General features: G+C 48.7%; 1 protein-coding gene across 2 annotated transcripts; it reads right to left on the reverse strand.

Annotated features, from left to right (window-relative positions):
* Positions 1–396: 396 nt before the first annotated feature.
* Positions 397–23,552, reverse strand: wu:fb80c09 (sarcalumenin). Of its 2 annotated transcripts, none has more exons than XM_052514198.1 (10): positions 23,435–23,552; positions 9,622–10,596; positions 7,593–7,682; positions 6,174–6,269; positions 5,319–5,435; positions 3,422–3,655; positions 3,000–3,121; positions 2,431–2,658; positions 1,733–1,939; positions 397–1,401 (listed from the first exon to the last, which is right to left on the reverse strand). In XM_052514198.1, exons 1-10 carry the CDS (start codon positions 23,493–23,495, stop codon positions 1,135–1,137), a joined length of 2,397 nt encoding a protein of 798 aa, XP_052370158.1. In that variant the 5' UTR covers positions 23,496–23,552; the 3' UTR covers positions 397–1,134. The 2 variants fall into 2 exon arrangements, with proteins under 2 accessions (XP_052370158.1, XP_052370157.1); XM_052514197.1 differs by having other exon boundaries at positions 9,409–10,596.
* Positions 23,553–24,429: the final 877 nt, after the last annotated feature.

Here is a 24,429-nt window from a genome sequence, read left to right on the forward strand (position 1 = left end):
TCTCAGACAGATGTGGAACCTTGCAGTGATGGGTGTGTGTGTGTGTGTGTGTGTGTGTGTGTGTGTGTGTGTGTGTGTGTGTGTGTGTGTGTGTGTGTGTGTGTGTGTGTGTGTGTGTGTGTGTGTGTGTGCGTGTGCGTGCGTGTGCGTGTGTGTGTGTGTTAAAATGGTTTAAAACCACTCTGTGTGTTTAGCCTGGCTAACACTCCTTCTTCACAAAGTAAGAAGCATATCAATGTTACATTATTGCTGGGGACAGGACGTTCCCTCCAGAATGTAGGCCCTACCCTTATTGGATCAAACATATATTGGGTCTATTTTTTGTCTTTCTTCTTCCCTCCCTTTTCTCTCTAAAGAATTGACACAAGAATCTCGGTCGTCAATGGGATCTGAAGCTACAAGGATAAAATACAACTTTAATGCGACTTTGACAAGCAGCATATTGAGGCAAAGCCATAACAACAGGAAGAGAAGGTTACAGCCCATTTAACTGGCATCAATGTACAAATGCGTTCTTACACAGCAATGACATACTGCACTGACAACGAAGATAAGCTGTCGTTTAGAAATGACAATAAAATACAATACAATACCATAGAAGAATGCTGTAACTGACTGCTGGTAAGGAGCACAGAAATCCAGACCCTTTTGAAATGACAATAAAGACAATAGAATAGAATATTATGCTGTAACTGATCGCTGGTATTTTTCCTTCTTGTCTACGGATGAAGAAGAAGAGAAAAACTTGAATAAATAAAATAAACAAACTGGCAAACAAACAGAAATAAAACAAACTCTTGTTTATATTTCCCTGTTTTCGTTCGGAGTTAAATAATAACACTTAGGAAGATAAGAGTCTCTGATTTAAATAGTTTAAAAACTTGTTTCCGTTTTTTTTTCTTGTTGGATTACTTGTAATGGGCCTGCAAGGTTCCCATTTACTTCATGTGGCTTCAATCCCCCTTTTTCCCCAGCTGTACATATTTCCTATCCTCCACCCCATCCCTCTCTCCTCTCTTCCCCGTGTCCAGTCACCCCAGTACAGCCTCTGGCTTCGGCCTCCCTCCTTTTTGTCTTCCTTCCTTTGCTCCCCGTCCTCTTCTCTCCATTCATCCCTCTCTTCATCTCTCCTACTCAATCCTTTCGCCAGCGGTTCTTGGGTTTTGCCTCAGGAAGTGGGGGTGGAGGGGCTGGGGCGGCCTTGGCTGGGGGTGGACTGTCTTTCTTTCCCAGGCTAATCAGTAGGGCAGGCAGCTCCACAGTGATAGCTTTCTCTATCTTGTCAATCAGACAGCCTGACGACCAGGAACAGAGGGAGGACAGCTGCTTAAAGCCTGATGGAGGGTTGATGCCAAAGAAGTCCTGGTAGGCCTCTTTGTCTGGCAGGTCGAACTTGCTCACCTGTAGAAATGGAGAACACACAAGTTCTATACATGATATACACACGTTGTATACATGTTAGTTATACACACATTATATACACACACACACACACACACACACACACACACACACACACACACACACACACACACACACACACACACACACATGTTATACACACACACACACACATTATTTACATTATACACACATTTAATACACATTGTACACCTTACATACACATTATACACACAATTTGCACACCTTAAACACACGTTATATACATATTCCATACACACATTACACACACAATCCATGACACCCCCCCTTCACACACTCTCTCACTTACATTGGTCTTGGCCAGGATGGACTTGAAGATGTAGAACTTGTCAGGGTCTGAGACGATGTCCCTGAACACCTCGTCGGGGTCGCTGAACCAGCCCAGCTTCTCGTGGTATGTATGGAGGTAGCGATCTACCAGCAGGGCGTGGATCCTGACCCGGATGGCGTGCTGGCGGATGAAGGCTATCTTGTTCTCCAGCTGGTTCTCAATTACCTGAAGATAGAAGAACAAGGAGATTATTGTCAACAGCAGAGGTGAATAAAAATGGCGTCCCCCATGCACTTATCACAAATGCCTCGTTTCGCTAAGTTCGCCGAATTGTACATCACTCTCCATGACTCTTTTGTTTGCATGGTCATTAGCATAGTATACATGATTCCCATTTTAGCTTGAAGACGCCGGGACTTTGAAAACCCCCCAAAAAGTAGATTGTGCTGATTTACTGGCACATTGAACCATATACGCATCATCGTTTCAAAACTCAGTGGATTGTGCTAAACAATGACATCACATCTGAATTCTGACATCTTTATGCACGTTCGCCATTGTCACAGATTTTAGGTGCTTTTCTCAAGTGCACAACGGCAGGAGATGGTAGCTTCTCGAGCAGCAAGGTCTCCTCCCGTATGAAAAGCCATGGGCTGGTGTGTGCGCGTAATGTGTTTGTGTGTATTCTGTAATGTCTGTAGGTGGTTGAGCTTCACCTGGTTGAGGTCTTCGAGCAGTGAGATCTCCTCCCGTATGAAGAGCCCTCGGCTGGTGTCGGCTGCGTATTCTGTGGGCCAGAAGGAGCTGACGTAGACCCGGGGAGGCTCTGTGGCGTTGATGAGAGGAGCCATGGACCAAAACAGGGCGCCGTAGACACGCATCAGGTCCTGGGAGGACAGGCTGTCTGCCTTGTTCAGGATGATGCGGATCTGGGACTCTCGGCCCTAGAATGAATGAATTCATGGATGGATCAATGAATGAATGAAGAAAACAGAGTTTAGAAAGGTTATTAAAGTGTTATTAAAGTGCTAGGCCAAGACTGACTGTATATTTGGCAATCTAAGGCACTTTGCTTTGCACCATAGACATATAATTACTAGAATGAGAAAGGAATCTACTCTTTTGTCATTTCAGTTGAGTTGACTTTTGATAAAGCAAACATGTTCATGCTGAACTTACTACTTTTGCTTCCTGCTTTACTCCTATTGGTACACTCAATATGGCTGCCGGTCCACCCAACACTTCCGTTCTAGTAATTCCGTTTCTATGCTTTACACTTCTTTACCTTCATCTGTTTGAACAGTGTGGCCAGCTCCCCGCCCACGTCCAACTTAGTGGGGTCAAACATCAGGAAGATGAGGTCAGCACGGTCAATGAACCACTGACACACCTCGCTATAGGGGTAGCCTGGATGGGGAAGGATGACCAATCAGAAGCTGTTTTACTCAAAGGTGTGGTAGTATACAGTGAGTTAAGTCTTTTCATCATTCCATTTTTGTGAATTTGTAGGTGTGTGTGTTGCATGCAGTGTGTTACCATTGGGTGTGCATGAGTGTGACTGTTAATGAATCTCAGTCTGTTCTCCCACCTCTCTCCTGCTGCTTGTGATTGTCACTTCAGAGATGTAACAAATATCTAAAGAGTGTACATGATCTAATACACATGGCTGTATATGAGAGGTTAGTGTGTGTGTGTTCTCCTCCCCACCTCTCTCCTGCTGCTTGCGGTTCTCAATAATCCCAGGCGTGTCCACCAGGGTGACTCTCTCCAGCAGTTTATGGGGCATCTCAATCCCCACCAGCCTCTCCAGGAACCCCTGGCCAAACTTCTCCAGAGGGGAGAAGGACCTGGAGCTGTCGGCTGCCATCACGATGCCCTCCACTGAGCGGAACTTGTCACCGTGCATCACCACTGTGTACTCAGATGTAGTGGGCTCAGCACCTGGGAGAGAGGGAGGGAGGAAGAGGGGGAGAGGTGGGAGGAAGAGAGGAAGAGGGGGGAGATAAGGAGGAAGAGAGGGTGGATAGAATGTGTAAGAGAGAGATTAATATGAGCAGCTATCCAAATAGTTTACTCAGAAAAGGAAGCAGTTGCATTGAGGCGTGTTTGTATTCCGGAGAGAAGTGGACTGGGAAGGGTGCAATGGATGACAGATCAGTAGTAGATAGACAAGATGTGGGAAACCTTGTCTGTGGTGTAGACTGGTAAGGGGTGTAGACTGGTAAGGGGTGTAGACTGGTAAGGGGTGTAGACTGGTAAGGGGTGTAGACTGGTAAGGGGTGTAGACTGGTAAGGGGTGTAGACTGGTAAGGGGTGTAGACTGGTAAGGGGTGTAGAGGGGTGTAGACTGGTAAGGGGTGTAGACTGGTAAGGGTGTAGACTGGTAAGGGGTGTAGACTGGTAAGGGGTGTAGACTGGTAAGAGGTGTAGACTGGTAAGGGGTGTAGAAGGGGTGTAGACTGGTAAGGGGTGTAGACTGGTAAGGGGTGTAGACTGGTAAGTAGAAGGGGTGTAGACTGGTAAGGGGGTGGTATGGGGTGTAGACTGGTAAGGGGTGTAGACTGGTACTGGGGGTGTAGACTGGTAAGGGGTGTAGACTGTGTAGACTGGTAAGGGGTGTAGACTGGTAAGGGGTGTAGACTGGTATGGGGTGTAGACTGGTAAGGGGTGTAGACTGGTAAGGGGTGTAGACAGGTGGTAGAGAGGTAAGGGGTGTAGACTGGTAAGGGGTGTAGACTGGTAAGGGGGGTGTAGACTGGTAGGGGTGTAGACTGGTAGAAGGGGTGTAGACTGGTAAGGGGTGTAGACTGGTAAGGGGGTAGACTGGTAAGGGTGTAGACTGGACTAAGGGGTGTAGACTGGTAAGGGGTGTAGACTGGTATGGGGTGTAGACTGGTAAGGGACTGGTAAGGGTGTGTAGACTGGTAAGGGGTGTAGACTGGTAAGGGGTGTAGACTGGTAACTGGGGTGTAGACTGGTAAAGACTGGTAAGGGGTGTAGACTGGTAGAAGGGGTGTAGACAGGGGTGGAGACTGGTAAGGGTGTAGACTGGTGACTAGTGTAAGACTGGGGGTGTAGACTGGTAAGGGGTGTAGACTGGTCAGGGGTGGACTGGTAAGGGGTGTAGACTGGTAAGGGGTGTAGACAGGGGTGTAGACTGGTAAGGGGTGTAGACTGGTATGGGGTGTAGTACTGGTATGGGGTGTAGACTGGTAAGGGGTGTGACTGGTAAGGGGTGTAGACTGGTAAGGGGTGTAGACTGTATGGGGTGTAGACTGGTAAGGGGTGTAGATGTGTAGACTGGTAAGGGGTGTAGACTGGGGGTGTAGACTGGTAAGGGGGGTGTATGGGGTGTAGACTGGTAAGGGGTGTAGACTGGTAAGGGGTGTAGACTGGTAAGGGGTGTAGACTGGTAAGGGGTGTAGACTGGTAAGGGGTGTAGACTGGTAAGGGGTGTAGACTGGTATGGGGTGTAGACTGGTAAGGGGTGCCATGAGGGCTTTAGAAATACATTTGATTGATTGACTGATTATCAGAGTAGAGTGTTGGTCAGGAGTTCGTCTGGTGAAACACCAGGCCCAAGCTATGTGACAGGTGCTCTTACCTGTGTAAAGTTGTTGTGGGGTACCGTGCACGCCCAGCAGGTAGTTGATCATGGAGGATTTGCCTACAGACCAGGGTCCCAGGAACAGTACCATGGGCTTGGAGGTGATCTCTCCATCTAGAGAGAGCGAGAGAGATAGTGAGAGAGAGAAAGCGAGAGAGAGAAAGAGAGAGAGAGATAGTGAGAGAGAGAAAGTGAGAGAGAGAAAGCGAGAGAGAGAGAAGGGGGGTCACTTTGTAGACTTTGTCAATGGTACACTTTGTCCCACAAGGGGGCGTTCATTGCATACATCATGCTACTATGGATTGAGCCCTCAAGCTCTAACAAGCCTGGGTTAAGTGAGGCCTGGTCGCCCACACAAAGCTGTATATATATGCTGAGGCATACAAAGTCACTTTCTGGAAAGCTCCTGTGTACACTCGATTACTGGCAGGTGTATATGCAGTTAATTCGTTTATTTATGTTTCATCGATTTTCCAGTTTCTTCAGGCAAAGGCACCCTGAGAATTTAGACTAAGCTGGCACACAACTGTGTATAGTATTGCCCATTTGCCTTGGGAAACCCCATTGCTAATGACAATGTCTACAAGGACTGTTGGTAACTAGACTTATGCTTGTCTGTTTTTTCAGGGGAAATATAGCATTTTGTTGTTCTTTGTGTAACAGGTTGGTAATGAACAGAAGGTTAATAGCTAATGGCTAAAGGCTAATATGCTAATACTAATAAACAAATCTAAACAATGCTAACCAGGCTAAAGGCTAATACGCTAAGACAACAGGTCAGCAGTATAAAACCGATTAAAAATGCTAATAGCTAATGGCTCAAGGCTAATGCTAAGTGGTTGGACAGGCTACCTGTGACCTCGTGAGCTCTGAGCTCGTTGTACTTGTAGGCCGTCTCCATGGGCTTGATGGCTGAGTGGTAGATGTGCTGCAGCTTCTTCATAGCAGCTGGAGAGGAGAGAGGGATGAGGAGAGGAGAGAGGAAGAGAAGAAAGAGGGATGAGAGGATTGAGGGGGAGAGAGGAGGAGAGGAGAGGATGAGGGGGAGAGAGGAGAAGAGGAGAAGAGGACAGAGGGAGATAGAAGAGAAGAGGGATGAAGAGAATATGATAGAGGTGGAGAGAGGCAGAAGTAGCAGATGAAGAGAGCAGGGTGGGAGAGAAGAGAGGAGACAATACATTTTGCATGGTCATGGTAGTCATTGTATTGTAATGGATGCACCATGAATGAACTAACCTGACTCATTGTCATGGTAGTCATGGTAATATAATGGAAGGCACCATGAATGAACTAACCTGACTCATTGTCATGGTAGTCATGGTAATATAATGGAAGGCACCATGAATGAACTAACCTGACTCATGGTCATGGTAGTCATGGTAATATAATGGAAGGCACCATGAATGAACTAACCTGACTCATGGTCATGGTAGTCATGGTAATATAATGGAAGGTACCATGAATGAACTAACCTGACTCATGGTCATGGTAGTCATGGTAATATAATGGAAGGCACCATGAATGAACTAACCTGACTCATGGTCATGGTAGTCATGGTAATATAATGGAAGGCACCATGAATGAACTAACCTGACTCATTGTCATGGTAGTCATGGTAATATAATGGAAGGCACCATGAATGAACTAACCTGACTCATGGTCATGGTAGTCATGGTAATATAATGGAAGGCACCATGAATGAACTAACCTGACTCATGGTCATGGTAGTCATGGTAATATAATGGAAGGTACCATGAATGAACTAACCTGACTCATTGTCATGGTAGTCATGGTAATATAATGGAAGGCACCATGAATGAACTAACCTGACTCATGGTCATGGTAGTCATGGTAATATAATGGAAGGCACACACACGCACACACACAGCCACGCACACCCGCCCACACTCACACACACACTAACATCCATTCCACACCTTGAAACAATTTCCACAGTAATTTTAGCAGAAAAGGCCCAGTAGATTTCTCAATCCCTCCTGTTCACATATAAACACAGAGTTTTTCCTGGTCAGCTCATGTGGTCCCCCAAAAAATCAGGGTATTTTTTACAATTAATCTTTTATAGTTTCCTTGCATCCTCTCTTTGCCTGCTTCTCAATACACAATGGAGAAGAAAGTCCAAGGTCCCTCCCCTTGGACCTTCTCCTCCAGTACGAGGGAGGAGGTGGTGAGATCAAAATGGAAGGAATCGAGGAATGATGAATTGAGAAAAACTCAGGGCCTTACTTGTAACTCTTGTTTGCTCCTTACCAGAGAACTCAGGCGAGGATTCGGCAGAAACCAATCGGAGCATCTCATCGATGTGGGAGCAGTCTCTGAGCTTTGCTGCCTCCTCACCCACTGCCGATTGGAGGAAAAGCCTGTCAGTCAACTCAACTATGAGGTCATCAGACCAAGGTCAAATCCAAACATGACATATCCATATCCCTGACTCAGGAAGTAGAATTTTCCCTGCATTATCATGATGATGTACATTGAGTATACAAAACATTAGGAACACCTTCCTAATATTAAGTTGCACCCCCCACCCCCCTTTTGCCCTCATCGAGCATGGACTCTATAAGGTGTCGAAAGCATTCCACAGGGATGCTGGCCCATGTTGACTCCAATGCTTCCCACAGTTTTGTCACGTTGGCTGGATGTCCTTCGGGTGGTGGACCATTCTTGATACACACAGGAAACCGTTGAGTGTGGAAAACCCAGAATCGTTGCAGTTCTTGACTCAAACCGGTGCGCCTGACACCTACTACCAAACCCCGTTCAAAGGCACTTCAATCTTTTGTCGCACCCATAAACCATCTGAATGGCACACAAACACAATCCATGTCTCAATTGTCTCAAGGCTTAAAAGTCCTCCTTTAACCTGTCTCCTCCCCTTCGTCTACACAGATTTAAGTGTTTTTAAAAAGTGACATACATGAGGGATCATAGCTTTCACCTGGTCAGTTATGTCATGGAAAGAGCTGGTGTTCTTAATGTTTTGTATACTCAGTGTATGCTTGTAATACGCAGTACAGTGTGCATACATGCTTGTCTGTCATGTAGAATAGGGGAATCCTGTCAGCTCTATTCATTACATTTATATCTGCAACTTTTCAGGAACAGATGTGATTGTCTGTCATCTAGGACTGGGAATCGTGTGAGCTCTATTCATTACATTTCTACCTACACGTTTCTGAACATTCAGAAAGAAATGTAATGTGTAGAACATATTTAACTGTCTGCCATGTAGAACTGGGAATCATGTGAGCTCTATTCATTACATTTCTATCTGAACATTTCACCTTTGATCTCCCCTGAACATGACACCAATTGACTTCCTGCCATGACAACAGAACACTGACTGACCACAGCATCTGTTGTGTGGCTCTGTAGCCATCCGTCCATGTTGTTATATCAGTGTCCATCTGCCCATCTATCTATCTCTTCCCTTCCTCCCTCTATGTCTGTCCTGTTTATTTCGGGCTCAGCTAGGGGTTATTCCTGATGCCACCTTTAGCCACACATATCAGGTTCTGGGGCATGGCACGGGCCAGGGAAAGAGGAAGGGATGGAGGGAGGGAGGGAGGGAGGGAGGGAAGGAGAGGAGGGAGGGAAAGTGGTTAGAGAGAGGAGAGAGAGAGAATGAGAGAGAGATGGAGGTTTAAAGATAATGTAAGAGCCAGACCAGATCCTATGTCTTTTATAGCTGGTGTCAACACTACGGCACCAAATGGCAGAGAATGTCAGTCTCCTGATTACAGTAGCACTCGCTCATCATGGCTTTGAATACACTTGAGTTGACACTGTAAAGTTGACAGTTGGCTCCTAAGAGCCGACTGAAGTGTATTTAAAGCACTGTGAAGAAGAAAGTGGGGAGATATGACAGGATCCTATAACCCCATCTCTACAGTATGTAACTTAAAAGTGCTCACCAGAGATCCTTTTAGCCTGAGCAATCACATTTAGTATAGAAAGAATAAATATCGACACATTGATATAAACAAACAAGTTTGTTTCCAAATTGTTTGGCCAATAACGTTTTTCTCGTTCAAATGATCAATTCTAATAACGCAGTACTCTATACCTTTTACTGGTGCTTCTGCCTCTGCTGGTGCATCCTCCACTGTCACATCCTCAACAGGCGCCTCCTCAACAACAGTCGCCTCCTCCTTAACATCAACAACAGGTGCCTCCTCTTCCACCACCGCTTCCTCCTCAAAAACATGTACCTCCTCCAAAACAGCTGCCACCTCCTCCACCAGCTCGCCCTCCTTCACTGCCTCCATAACCACCTCACCTGCTTCTACAGGTTCTGGAGCGGCTTCCGCAGGTTCCGGAGTGGGTTCCGGAGCAGCTTCCTCTACAACAGGCTCTGGTTCTGGATCCACCTCCTTGACCACCGCCTCTGGCTCGGGTTCAACCACTTCAGGTTCCACCGCAGGTTCTGGCTCGGATTCAACCAGCTTGGGTTCCACCACAGGTTCAGCCACTAATACTACTTCTTCCTCTACTTCTTCCTCTAATGAATCCTCTACTGCCTCCTCTAATGCCTCCTCTACTGCCCCCTCTACTGCCCCCTCTACTGCCTCCTCTACTGCCTCCTCCTCGGCAACCTCCTCAGTCGTTACCTCCTCAACAACAGGTTCCTCTACTGCAGGTTCTTCTATTGTTTCCTCTACTTCCTCTTCAACTACATCCACTTCCTCCTCCATGGCCACAGCTTCCTTAACTGCTTCCTCTTCCTCTACAACCTCTTCTTCCTCAGCTTCATGTTCTGCCTCAACCTCCTCTATAACCTCTTCTTCAGACGAGGGAGCTTCCTCCACTACTTCTTCTTCAGACGAGGCAACTTCCTCTAGTTCTTCCTCCTCAGACGAGGCAGCTTCCTCCACCCTCTCCTCTGATGCTTGGACCTCCTCTGAAGTCTCTGCAGACTCCACAGATTCCTCCTCAGCTACCACCTCCTCAGATGCAGCCTCCTCCTCCTCGCTCGCCAACCTCTCCATGGGGACCTCCTCTGTGGAGGCTAGGGGCTCCTCTTCGCTAGCCAACCTCTCCATGGGGACCTCCTCTGTGGAGGCTAGGGGCTCCTCTTCGGCCGGTGTAGCAAGGCTTCGAGGGGGGTTACAGGACTGACACACAGAGCCTGGGGCCGGGGTGTCGTTGGAGGAGATTTGTCCTCCATGGTCATCTGTGGAGTCACAGGAGAGGTCACAGGAGAGCGGCACGTGGAGATGCAGCTCATCGGGGCTGGAGGCCTCCACCACTAGGTCTGCAGAGACAGAGAGAGAGACAGGCGAGTCTGTTAATGATAAAGATGTCAGTATAAAGAGACTGAAGGGTTTAGGTCTGGTAATCACTGAACGGCCATGTTAGAAAAGACAACAGCGAGCAAGACGGAGGGAGGGAGGGAGGGTGGGTTGTTTGGAGGGAGGGAGGGAGGGAGGGGGGGGGGAGGGAGGGAGGGAGGGAGGGAGGGGGGGGTGGGAGGGAGGGAGGGAGGGTGGCTGGAGGGAGGGAGGGAGGGAGGGAGGGAGGGAGGGAGGGAGGGAGGGAGGGAGGGTGGCTGGGGAGGGAGGGAGGGAGGGAGGGTTGTTTGGGGAGGGAGGGAGGGAGGGAGGGAGGGAGGGAGGGTGGGGGTTTGGAGGGAGGGAGGGAGGGAGGGTGGGTGGTTTGGAGGGAGGGAGGGAGGGAGGGAGGGAGGGAGGCTGGGAGGGAGGGAGGGAGGGAGGGAGGGAGGGAGGGAGGGAGGGAGGGAGGGAGGGAGGGAGGGAGGGAGGGAGGGAGGGAGGGTGGCTGGTTTGGAGGGAGGGAGGGAGGGAGGGAGGGAGGGGGGGAGGGAGGGAGGGAGGGAGGGGGAGGGAGGGAGGGAGGGAGGGAGGGAGGGTGGGTTGTTTGGAGGGAGGGAGGGGGAGGGAGGGAGGGTGGGTTGTTTGGAGGGAGGGAGGGAGGGAGGGAGGGAGGGAGGGAGGGAGGGTGGGTGGTTTGGAGGGAGGGAGGGAGGGAGGGAGGGAGGGAGGGAGGGAGGGAGGGTGGCTGGTTTGGAGGGAGGGAGGGAGGGAGGGAGGGTTGTTTGGAGGGAGGGAGGGAGGGAGGGAGGGAGGGAGGGAGGGAGGGAGGGAGGGAGGGAGGGAGGGAGGGAGGGAGGGAGGGCTGGTTTGGAGGGAGGGAGGGAGGGAGGGAGGGAGGGAGGGAGGGAGGGAGGGAGGGAGGGTGGCTGGTTTGGAGGGAGGGAGGGAGGGTGGGGGAGGGAGGGAGGGAGGGAGGGAGGGAGGCTGGGTGGGTTGTTTGGAGGGAGGGAGGGAGGGAGGGAGGGAGGGAGGGAGGGAGGGAGGGAGGGAGGGAGGGAGGGAGGGAGGGAGGGAGGGAGGGAGGGAGGGAGGGAGGGAGGGAGGGAGGGAGGGAGGGAGGGTGGGTGGTTTGGAGGGAGGGGGGAGGGAGGGTGGGTGGTTTGGAGGGAGGGAGGGAGGGAGGGAGGGAGGGAGGGAGGGTGGGTGGATTGGAGGGAGGGAGGGAGGGAGGGTGGTTTGGAGGGAGGGAGGGAGGGAGGTTTGGAGGGAGGGAGGGTGGGGAGGGAGGGGAGGGAGGGCTGGGTGGGTTGTTTGGAGGGAGGGAGGGAGGGAGGGTGGTTTGGAGGGAGGGAGGGAGGTTGGTTTGGAGGGAGGGAGGGTGGGTGGTTTGGAGGGAGGGTGGGTGGGGAGGGAGGGAGGGTGGTTTGGGGAGGGAGGGAGGGTGGTTTGGAGGGGGAGGGAGGGTGGGTTGGGAGGGAGGGAGGGTGGTTTGGAGGGAGGGAGGGAGGGAGGGAGGGGAGGGTGGGTGGTTTGGAGGGAGGGATAGAGGGAGGGTGGGTGGTTTGGAGGGAGGGAGGGAGGGAGGGGGAGGGAGGGAGGGAGGGAGGGAGGGAGGGAGGGAGGGAGGGAGGGAGGGAGGGAGGGAGGGAGGGTGGGTGGTTTGGAGGGAGGGAGGGTGGGTTGTTTGGAGGGAGGGAGGGTGGTTTGGAGGGAGGGAGGGAGGGAGGGTGGGTGGTTTGGAGGGAGGGATGGAGGGAGGGTGGGTGGTTTGGAGGGAGGGAGGGAGGGAGGGAGGGAGGGAGGGAGGGAGGGAGGGAGGGTGGGTGGTTTGGAGGGAGGAGGGAGGGAGGGTGGGTGGTTTGGAGGGAGGGAGGGAGGGAGGGAGGGTGGGTGGGGAGGGAGGGAGGGAGGGAGGGAGGGAGGGTGGGTGGTTTGGAGGGAGGGAGGGAGGGGTGGGTGGTTTGGAGGGAGGGAGGGAGGGAGGGAGGGAGGGAGGGAGGGAGGGAGGGAGGGTGGGTGGGTGGTTTGGAGGGAGGGAGGGAGGGAGGGAGGGTGGTTTGGAGGGAGGGAGGGAGGGAGGGAGGGAGGGAGGGAGGAGGGAGGGAGGGAGGGAGGGGGAGGGAGGGAGGGGTTGTAATGTTTTATTGTTATATCTGAAAATCTATAAATAATGTTGTTTTTAAAGAAAGGGAAAAAAAGAAAAGACAACAGCCTCTCTGTTATTGATCATGGTTTGATTTCTTTCTGGAAGTTTCAGTTCAATTAATACAATTGGAGACCTCTAACACTCCTGTATTGATTTGACACACAAGGAGCCGCATTAAAGGATGTATAATTATCATGATGATGTGGCAAGTTACAATTTGCTTTTTGAATGTCTGATATTTTGAACTTGATTTTGAACTTGATTGCTGAACTTCATCAACAGTGGAATAATGAAGAAAATCCCCAAATATAGCTTTGTCGTGGATTACTTCTTGTAAAGCATCCAAACATCTTACTGGATCAACTTACATGTACAGACATATAGACATTACGGATAAACCCAATTGCTCTCTTTATCCAAAATAGACCTTATTCATCACACTGGACACTTTCACAGCCGCTCTTTATTTTCCTGCATCAACGCCTGTCTGTCCAGAACAGACTTGGTGCGTGACTGTGTGTCCAGAACAGACTTGGTGTGTGACTGTGTGTCCAGAACAGACTTGGTGTGTGACTGTGTGTCCAGAACAGACTTGGTGTGTGACTGTGTGTCCAGAACAGACTTGGTGTGTGACTGTGTCCAGAACAGACTTGGTGTGTGACTGTGTGTCCAGAACAGACTTGGTGGTTGTCCAGACAGACTTGGTGTGTGACTGTGTGTCCAGAACAGACTTGGTGTGTGACTGTGTGTCCAGAACAGACTTGGTGTGTGACTGTGTCCAGAACAGACTTGGTGTGTGACTGTGTGTCCAGAACAGACTTGGTGTTAGACTGTGTGTCCAGAACAGACTTGGTGTGTGACTGTGTGTCCAGAACAGACTTGGGTGTGACTGTGGTCCAGAACAGACTTGGTGTGTGACTGTGTGTCCAGAACAGACTTGGTGTGTGACTGTGTGTCCAGAACAGACTTGGTGTGTGACTGTGTCCAGAACAGACTTGGTGTGTGACTGTGTGTCCAGAACAGACTTGGTGTGTGACTGTGTGTCCAGAACAGACTTGGTGTGTGACTGTGTGTCCAGAACAGACTTGGTGTGTGACTGTGTGTCCAGAACAGACTTGGTGTGTGACTGTGTGTCCAGAACAGACTTGGTGTGTGACTGTGTGTCCAGAACAGACTTGGTGTGTGACTGTCTGTCCAGAACAGACTTGGTGTGTGACTGTGTGTCCAGAACAGACTTGGGTGTGACTGTGTGTCCAGAACAGACTTGGTGTGTGACTGTGTGTCCAGAACAGACTTGGTGTGTGACTGTGTGTCCAGAACAGACTTGGTGTGTGACTGTGTGTCCAGAACAGACTTGGTGTTAGACTGTGTGTCCAGAACAGACTTGGTGTGTGACTGTGTGTCCAGAACAGACTTGGTGTGTGACTGTGTGTCCAGAACAGACTTGGTGTGTGACTGTGTGTCCAGAACAGACTTGGTGTGTGACTGTGTGTCCAGAACAGACTTGGTGTGTGACTGTCTGTCCAGAACAGACTTGGTGTGTGACTGTGTGTCCAGAACAGACTTGGTGTGTGACTGTTGTCCAGAACAGACTTGGTGTGTGACTGTGTCCAGAACAGACTTGGTGTGTATGTCCAGAACAGACTTGGTGTGTGACTGTGTGTCCAGAACAGACTTGGTGTGTGACTTGTGTCCAGAACAGACTTGGTGTGTGACTGTGTGTCCAGAACAGACTTGGTGTGTGACTGTGTCCAGAACAGACTTGGTGTGTGACTGTGTGTCCAGAACAGACTTGGTGTTAGACTGTCTGTCCAGAACAGACTTGGTGTTAGACTGTGTGTCCAGAACAGACTTGGTGTGTGACTGTGTCCAGAACAGACTTGGTGTGTGACTGTGTCCAGAACAGACTTGGTGTGTGACTGTGTGTCCAGAACAGACTTGGTGTTAGACTGTGTGTCCAGAACAGACTTGGTGTGTGACTGTGTGTCCAGAACAGACTTGGTGTTGACTGTGTGTCCAGAACAGACTTGGTGTGTGACTGTGTGTCCAGAACAGACTTGGTGTGTGACTGTGTGTCCAGAACAGATTGGTGCGTGACTGTCTGTCCAAAACAGACTTCTTACTTGTGTCCAGAACAGACTTGGTGTGTGACTGTGTGTCCAGAACAGACTTGGTGTGTGACTGTGTGTCCAGAACAGACTTGGTGTGTGACTGTGTGTCCAGAACAGACTTGGTGTGTGACTGTGTGTCCAGAACAGACTTGGTGTGTGACTGTGTGTCCAGAACAGACTTGGTGTGTGACTGTGTGTCCAGAACAGACTTGGTGTGTGACTGTGTCCAGAACAGACTTGGTGTGTGACTGTGTGTCCAGAACAGACTTGGTGTGTGACTGTGTGTCCAGAACAGACTTGGTGTGTGACTGTGTGTCCAGAACAGACTTGGTGTGTGACTGTGTGTCCAGAACAGACTTGGTGTGTGACTGTGTGTCCAGAACAGACTTGGTGTGTGACTGTGTGTCCAGAACAGACTTGGTGTGTGACTGTGTGTCCAGAACAGACTTGGTGTGTGACTGTGTGTCCAGAACAGACTTGGTGTGTGACTGTGTGTCCAGAACAGACTTGGTGTGTGACTGTGTGTCCAGAACAGACTTGGTGTGTGACTGTGTGTCCAGAACAGACTTGGTGTGTGACTGTGTGTCCAGAACAGACTTGGTGTGTGACTGTGTGTCCAGAACAGACTTGGTGTGTGACTGTGTGTCCAGAACAGACTTGGTGTGTGACTGTGTGTCCAGAACAGACTTGGTGTGTGACTGTGTGTCCAGAACAGACTTGGTGTGTGACTGTGTGTCCAGAACAGACTTGGTGTGTGACTGTGTGTCCAGAACAGACTTGGTGTTAGACTGTCTGTCCAGAACAGACTTGGTGTGTGACTGTGTCCAGAACAGACTTGGTGTTGACTGTGTCCAGAACAGACTTGGTGTGTGACTGTGTGTCCAGAACAGACTTGGTGTTAGACTGTGTGTCCAGAACAGACTTGGTGTGTGACTGTGTGTCCAGAATAGACTTGGTGTGTGACTGTGTGTCCAGAACAGACTTGGTGTGTGACTGTGTGTCCAGAACAGACTTGGTGTGTGACTGTGTGTCCAGAACAGACTTGGTGTGTGACTGTGTGTCCAGAACAGACTTGGTGTGTGACTGTGTCCAGAACAGACTTGGTGTGTGACTGTGTGTCCAGAACAGACTTGGTGTGTGACTGTGTGTCCAGAACAGACTTGGTGTGTGACTGTGTGTCCAGAACAGACTTGGTGTTAGACTGTGTGTCCAGAACAGACTTGGTGTGTGACTGTGTGTCCAGAACAGACTTGGTGTTAGACTGTGTGTCCAGAACAGACTTGGTGTGTGACTGTGTGTCCAGAACAGACTTGGTGTGTGACTGTGTGTCCAGAACAGACTTGGTGTGTGGCAGTGTGTCCAGAACAGACTTGGTGTGTGACTGTGTCCAGAACAGACTTGGTGTGTGACTGTGTGTCCAGAACAGACTTGGTGTGTGACTGTGTGTCCAGAACAGACTTGGTGTGTGACTGTGTGTCCAGAACAGACTTGGTGTGTGACTGTGTGTCCAGAACAGACTTGGTGTGTGACTGTGTGTCCAGAACAGACTTGGTGTGTGGCAGTGTGTAAAGCCAAGAGCAGATTGAATACTCAACAGCCTCTCAGATTGCTACATTCAGATTTCAGCTCCTTGAATGGAGATGCTTAGGCCTGCTTAGACTATTTGAGGGGAGCAGACCTGGGTAAAGACAACCCTGTAGAGACAACAAACCCTGTGTCAGGAAGTCATATTATAACGTGTCAAAATGATGGGAACTCTGTTCCTACACATTCTCTCCCTATTGTACCCCTGTTTATATAGCATAACCTGGAGTAGCTTAGACTGCATGTTTGTAGACGGTGAAATCTGAGCTAGCGACAGTAATGTACATGTAGCCATGTATAGTAAGTAACCTCTGACACAGAATAATTAGAAGACCCGAGTTACAACCCCAGGTCGTTGCACATACACATGACAGTGTGTACTCACTAGGAATGCAATATTGGTGGGTTATAATGCTGACAATGACCAGAGGAGGTGATGAATGGGCATAGCTCACACACACACACACACACACACACACACACACACACACACACACACACACACACACACACACACACACACACACACACACACACACACACACACACACACACACACACACACACACACACACACACACACAGGGGGTGATGATCAACCGATCATGAGCAGTAAATTGTTTACTTGTGAATCAGAGCCAGAATAGGAAGCCCATAGAGAACACAGAGAGTCTCATTTGTGTACCATGGACGGTCATGGACAGTCACACGGGTGGTAAGCTTTCCGCCCTGACCCATTTGATCAATGCGTGTGTTGAGTCAGATGCCAGTTATCTTGAGTCTGAGGCTCTTAGGTCAAAGGGCTTGTGGTGCATTTTTCACATCCACATTTAACATTGACATTGGGCCGGTAGAAGACGCGAGCGTCATTATTCCTGTCTGAGTTGAGGATAGATCAAATCAATATCAAATCAATCATGTGCGTTGGTATGTGTATACATTAGCATACACAGTCACAAACCCATATGCCACCATAGGTTAGCCTATAGCTTAGCGATTAGTCAGTAGCTGCTAGCATTGGTCAACAAGATGTGCCACCTCTTCTCAGAAGAATAGAGAATCACACAGCACAGCTGAGAATTACACCTAAACACCTGAGTCATCGTCACCATACAACTACTTTAGCCTTTAGCTTAGCAATTAGCCGCATGATGATAGCAATGGGCAATGTGCCATGTTAGCCGTTTGCTAGTAATTAGCCTGTTGGCGCTAGCTGTTAGCAATGCAGCTCTTCTCAGCCAACTCTTGTCAGCCATTGAAGGTGAGAATCACACTGCAGCTGTCCATGCCATGGATACAACCTGATCCATGCTGCTGCCTTGAAACATGAACCTGCAGACATACACACAGAGGCCATTCACCACCATAATTTGTCTCCCACTGTGCTCCACTACACATCCCACTACAGACCGTCCTAACAGGCCTGCTAAGACCTCACAGGTTGGTATTTAGCCAGTTGGGGACTTGTGTGACGATGTATGTTCCTTTGTGGTCCTTTAGGTCCATGGCATCCCCACTTAACTGTTTAGGTAGTTTATGTAACATGGAAGGAGGGTGCCTCTGTATGTTTTGCCATGGCAACTGTAAATAAAGATATTTCGGAGCTCTATAACTTCAAGCCTGGGTCTTCTAAAGGCCACAAGTCTGTATTAGCCCTGTGAGTTAAAGCCTAGGCATTAGCTAGGGGAGCTAACAAGAGTCTTCGGGTTCCAGGCATGGTTTTGTAACCTGACTGATATAGAGTCTTATAGGCCTTTTAGCTGAAGAAATGACCCCTCCGTTACAGTTTCCTGTTGACCTGAACTCATCTAGCTGCTGAAAGCAGACAGAGGATACCGTCCGTATTCTGAAGTCATGTTTTTTCAGTCCTTCTACTCGTGTAAGTATTCGCGGCATGTGTTATCCTCCAACGTCCAGGCTTTGCTCACGTGGCCTGTGACAGAGGCTAGGTATTCGTTACAAACCATCAGCACCTCATCCTCGGCATCAGTCAGATAGCATTACTTCAAAAACGGGGATGTAAAAAGCCACCGTCTGTGTACCAAATGGCACCCTATTCCTTACATATGTGCCCTGGTCAAAAGTAGTGCACTAAATAGGGAATAAGATGCTCCGTCACACTCTGGCAAAGCCTGAAAGCACATGGATTTCCAGGGCTCTGATCACAGATCTCCCCGGACAAGGAGAGGGCATCACTGATCTATCCGATCGGTAAGCAGTGTCTTATTCGGCAAGAGTGTAGCGCAAGTAACATTAAAAAAGCATCTGCTAAGTTTACACATTTATTTATTTATGTATGTGTTCCTACAGCATATTTGTCCTGCAGCACCAGTCTGCCACAGACAGGGGGCGGTAATGGGTTATAAAAAGAACCTGAGAGGTGTTTCTCTCTCACCCCTGGCATTCAATATAGCATTTGGCTCGCTGACCCCCGATCACAAACAGTCTCCCACCGACTTAAGTGTACCCTGGGTGTCCCTAATTAAATAAAACCAACAAGATGGGGGGGGGTGTATGTGTGTGTGTGAGAGAGAGAGAGAGAGAGAGAGAGAGAGAGAGAGAGAGAGAGAGAGAGAATATGTATGTGCTGAAGGTGGGTGGATGGGTAAAGGGTGTGTGTGTGTGTGTGTGTGTGAGAGAGAGAGAGAGAGAGAATATGCATGTGCTGAAGGTGGGTGGATGGGTAAAGGGTGTGTGTGTGTGTGTGTGTGAGAGAGAGAGAGAGAGAGAGAGAGAGAGAGAGAGAGAGAGAGAGAGAGAATATGCATGTGCTGAAGGTGGGTGGATGGGTAAAGGGTGTGTGTGTGTGTGTGTGTGTGTGTGTGTGTGTGTGTGTGTGTGTGTGTGAGAGAGAGAGAGAGAGAGGAACTTGGAAGGCAATGTGATTGGAAATACAGAGGAGCCAAATGAAGTGCTCACTGCCGCCCTGCCGGGTTGGATGGGATCCATGGACATAGTGCGACAGCGTCGTCAGTCGTCTGCACAGTTACATGAACGTGTGTACAGACGGCAAGAATTCTAATGGTGTAACGTTGTCAGGTTACCAGCATGGTAACAGGGTCACTCAGGGTCACTCATTAACAAGTGACAGTTTGTTTGTTTATGTTGACTTCATATATATTTCTGAACTGCTTTGCCCTTTAAGGGCCACTATAATCATTTAATGAAGATTCTGTGGTAAGAAATGGAGCTAAGCAATAGAAATAGAAATAGTCGAGACAGTCATGACTTAAACCGACCAAATATCAATCACAATGAGGAAAGGAAATAACAACATTTTGACTTATATGGAAATGTTGATCCCCTTGTCAGAGAAATAAAATGTGTTTGTTGATACATTCCACAGGATCGTGTTTGGTAGTTAGTAGCAGCCAAGTAGCTTATTGAATTAGAGTTAACATAGTTAGGGGAGATGGAGGGATGGAAAGAGGGATGGAGGTGCGGGAGAATGAAGAGACTCCATATGGGAATGATCGCTGGGGTTTTTCCCCTAAGCTTAGATAAAGATCACTATAAAAGTTCAACAGCAGTGAAAGAGAGAGAGAGAGAGAGAAAGGGGGGAGAGAGAGAGAGAAAGGGGGGCTTGCCAAGATTGTTCTAGCAATCAAACAAATACAGCACGAATAGGCTGCTGCATTGAAATGCTGTTATTACACAGTTATGTAACACCGGACAGTGAACCTGGTCCTGGTGGGTCACCAGACTGCCCTGCCCTGGCAGTGTGAGTACCCAGGCAGAATACATCAAAGTGAGGATGGAGTGGGACAGGTGCCTGGGGCATGGTGCCTGGGGCATGGTGCCTGGGTCCTACTGGTCTCAATCAGGGATATGAATAGATCTACAATGAGTCAGATAGAATGGAAGGCAGGGAGGGATTATTCCACTGTTATATTCCACAGGAGTGACGTTGTCCTTCCCTGACGATTGTCACTGATTGTCACCGGCCTTGACGACAGCCTTATTGTACATAGGCACAGCAACGGGCAGGGTTTCCCAAACTGAGTCCTGGGGCCCCCCCTGGGGGCACGTTGTGGTTTCCCCCAGCACTACACAGCTGATTCAGATAACCAACTCATCATCAAGCTTTGATTATTGGAATCAGCTGTGTAGTGCTGGGGTAAAGAAACAAAACTTGCACCCAATGTGGGCCACTGGACTGAGTTTGGAAAACCCTGTTCTAGGGGGCTGTAGCTCTGTCACTATCATTATGGATTTCCATCACGGCATCCATATAGGGACAGCCATTATCAGCGTGTCCAACAGACAGGCTGCTACTGAACACTGCTGTCGTCTGTCCTATTGCATCCACTTTGTACCAGCGTGTGTGTGGGGGGGCTTTCCCTTGCACTGGGGGCTTTCCCTACACGTGGACTACTGTCTAGCTACAGCTGCAGTTTATCTAGCTATGTAGACACAAATAGGTTTGCAGAACTACAGAGAAATGGCTTTTGCATTTAGAATATCAAATACATGGACTACATTGTACATAGTCTTTGGCAAATCCCACGGAACCCAAATTGCAGACTGTGTGTGTGTGTGTGTGTGTGTGTGTGTGTGTGTGTGTGTGTGTGTGTGTGTGTGTGTGTGTGTGTGTGTGTGTGTGTGTGTGTGTGTGTGTGTGTGTGTGTGTGCCTGCGTACTGTGTATGTAGTAAGGGTGTGCCTATAAGTCTCTGTGGTGTTTGTATGGTGACTGGTGACAGCAGCAGACTCACTAAGGCTCCAGCCACCTGACTAACTACAGAGGCCTGGAAGGTACAGGGATTAAATGACAGCAAGGACAGGCAAGGGTACCCCCCCCCCCACACACACACACACACACACACTGGTGTCACTGCTCAGCAACACTGACATTTCCACCCACAGCCAACACACCCTTCTGATGTACTAGCATAGGTGTGGCACAGGAGGCTGCTCAGGGAGGACGGCTCATAACGGAATGGCATGGAACACCTGGAAACCATGTGTTTGATGTATTTGATACCATTCCACTTATTCTGCTCCAGTCATTACCAGGAGATGTGTGTGACAGAAGTACTGGACACATACTGTATTATATATCAGCATTATATCATTCATTCAGTCATTCATTCATTCAGCGCACACTGACAGAAATGTCATCCTCTGTCTCTTCCTCGTTCTTCCTCCATCCCTAAAGCATACATTACATACAGTTCAGAAAATATTCAGACCCCTAGACTTTTTCCACATTTTGTTAGGTTACAGCTTTGTTCTATAATATATTAAATATATTTGTTTCTCATCAATCTACACACAATACCTCATAATGACAAAGCAAAAACAGGTTTTTAGACATTTTGCTAAATAATTAAAATAAAAACTGTAAATATCACATTTACATAAGTATTCAGACCCTTTACTCAATACTTTGTTGAAGCACCTTTGGCAGCGATTACAGCCTCGAGTCTTCTTGGGTATGATGCTACAAGCTTGGCACACCTGTATTTGGGTTGGTCTCCCATTCTCCTCTGCAGATCCTCTCAAGCTCTGTCAGGTTGGATGGGGAGCGTCGCTGCACAGCCATTTTCAGGTATCTCCAGAGATGTTCGATCGGGTTCAAGTCCGGGCTCTGGCTGGGCCACTCAAGGACATTCAGAGACTTGTCCCGAAGCCACTCCTGCATTGTCTTGGCTGTGTGCTTAGGATCATTGTGCTGTTGGAAGGTGAACCTTCACCCCAGTCTGAGGTCCCGAGTGCTCTGGAGCAAGGTTTCATCAAGGATCTCTTTGTACTTTGCACAATTCATCTTTGCCTCGATCCTGACTAGTCTCCAGGTCCCTGCCAAAACAAACATCCCCACAGCATGAGGCTGCCACCACCTCCATAGGGATGGTGCCAGGTTTCCTCCAGACGTGACTCTTGGCATTCAGGCCAAAGAGTTCAATCTTGGTTTCATCAGACCAGAGAATCTTGTTTCTCATAGTCTGAGAGTCTTAACGTGCCCTTTGGCAAACTCCAAGCGGGCTGTCATGTGCCTTTTACTGAGTAGTGGCTTCCATCTGGCCACTCGACCATAAAGGCCTGATTGTTGGAGTGCTGCGAAGATGGTTGTCCTTCTGGAAGGTTCTCCCATCTCCGCAGAGGAACTCTGGAGCTCTCTGTCAGAGTGACCATCGGGTTCTTGGTCACCCCCCTGACCAAGACCCTTCTCCCCCGATTGCACAGTTTGGCTGGGCGGCCAGCTCTAGGAAGAATCTTGTTGGTTCCAAACTTCTTCCATTGAATAAGTACCCTTCCCCAGATCTGTGCCTCGACACAATCTTGTCTCTGAGCTCTACAGACAATTCCGTTAACCTCACGGCTTGGTTTTTGCTCTGACATGCACTGTCAACGGTGGGACCTTATATAGACAGGTGTGTGCCTTTCCAAATCATGTCCAATCAATTGAATTTACCACAGGTGGACTCCAATCAAGTTGTAGAAACATCTCAAGGATGATCAATGGAAACAGGATGCACCTGAGCTCAATTTCGAGTCTCAAATCAAATGGTCTGAACACTTATGTAAATAAGGTTTCTCTGTTTTTTATTTGTAATACATTCGCACAAACAAAATGTTACCTGTTATCACTTTGTCGTTATGGGGTATTGTGTGTAGATTGCTGAGGATTTTTTGAATGTACTGTATTCCATTTTAGAATTAGGCTGTAACGTATCAAAATGGGGAAAAAGTCACGGGGTCTGAATACTTTCCGACCTATGACACCATGTCAGGACAAAGTTGTATTGCTACATCTCCATGAGCCTGTTCTCATGATCAGCCTTTCATACCCTTTTATCACAAACCCTCGTATATGGTCTGCACTGCAGCCATTGCTATTTCCATTCATGCAAAGAATCTGACTTCCATATGTCCCCCTTGCCCTCTTTCTGAGCAGAGGAACATGCCCCTCTACAGTAATAAAAACTTCACGGACTCATTTGTTTTCTTCTTCTAATCTTAATGTATGTAATCTTACCTGCAGCGACCAGGACAAGCAGGGAGAGCAAGCAGGACACAGAGACCTGTAGAAGCTTCATTTTGGCTGCCAGGGGCCTCCCCCTTCTACCAGCAGTTATATATACCCCTCTGGAGAAAGGTCAAAGGGTGTGCCAAGGAAGGAGGGGCCTGGTAATGTCACAGGCCGCAACTACACCCACGTCAGCCATTCCGTGTCTAAGTAGAGGCCTGGGTGGCTGGCTGGCTAATGGGTAACATAATGTCACACAGCAGCAACTGCATCCACGTCTGCCATTTTGTGTCAAAGCAGTTGCCCTGGTTCTATAAGGGGAGAGAACAGACAGGGAAAGATGTCAGGAAGTTTTACTGTTCGTATTGGGAACCCTCTTGTCACGCCACCTCGATACTGAAATGACTTTTTCGCAGCAGGTTAGGAGAACTTTATATATATTTTTTATTTCACCTTTATTTAACCAGGTAGGCAAGTTGAGAACAAGTTCTCATTTACAATTGCGACCTGGCAACTTACACTGATGTTTAGGATAATTAACGTAGCAGGTTAGGAAACTTAGGTCAAGGTTTGGAAAAGGGTTAGGGAAAAGTGGCGTGAAAAGAGTGTATCCCGTTCGTATTGGTCACTAGTCACCATAGGGACGGTTTCCCGGACCCCAATTAAGAGCCTCCTGCTGGACTAAAAAGTTGACTCAACAGAGAATCTGAAAGTCATTTTTGCTCCAGGAGTAGGGTTAATCTAGGTTCAGGAGTAGGGTTAATCTAGGTTCAGGAGTAGGGTTAAATAGGTCCAGGAGTAGGGTTAATCTAGGTTCAGGAGTAGGGTTAATCTAGGTTCAGGAGTAGGGTTAATCTAGGTTCAGGAGTAGGGTTAATCTAGGTTCAGGAGTAGGGTTAAATAGGTCAGGAGTAGGGTTAATCTAGGTTCAGGAGTAGGGTTAAATAGGTCAGGAGTAGGGTTAATCTAGGTTCAGGAGTAGGGTTAATCTAGGTTCAGGAGTA

Source organism: Oncorhynchus keta, unplaced genomic scaffold (genome assembly GCF_023373465.1).
Source record: "Oncorhynchus keta strain PuntledgeMale-10-30-2019 unplaced genomic scaffold, Oket_V2 Un_scaffold_15365_pilon_pilon, whole genome shotgun sequence".
Taxonomy (NCBI): domain Eukaryota; kingdom Metazoa; phylum Chordata; class Actinopteri; order Salmoniformes; family Salmonidae; genus Oncorhynchus; species Oncorhynchus keta.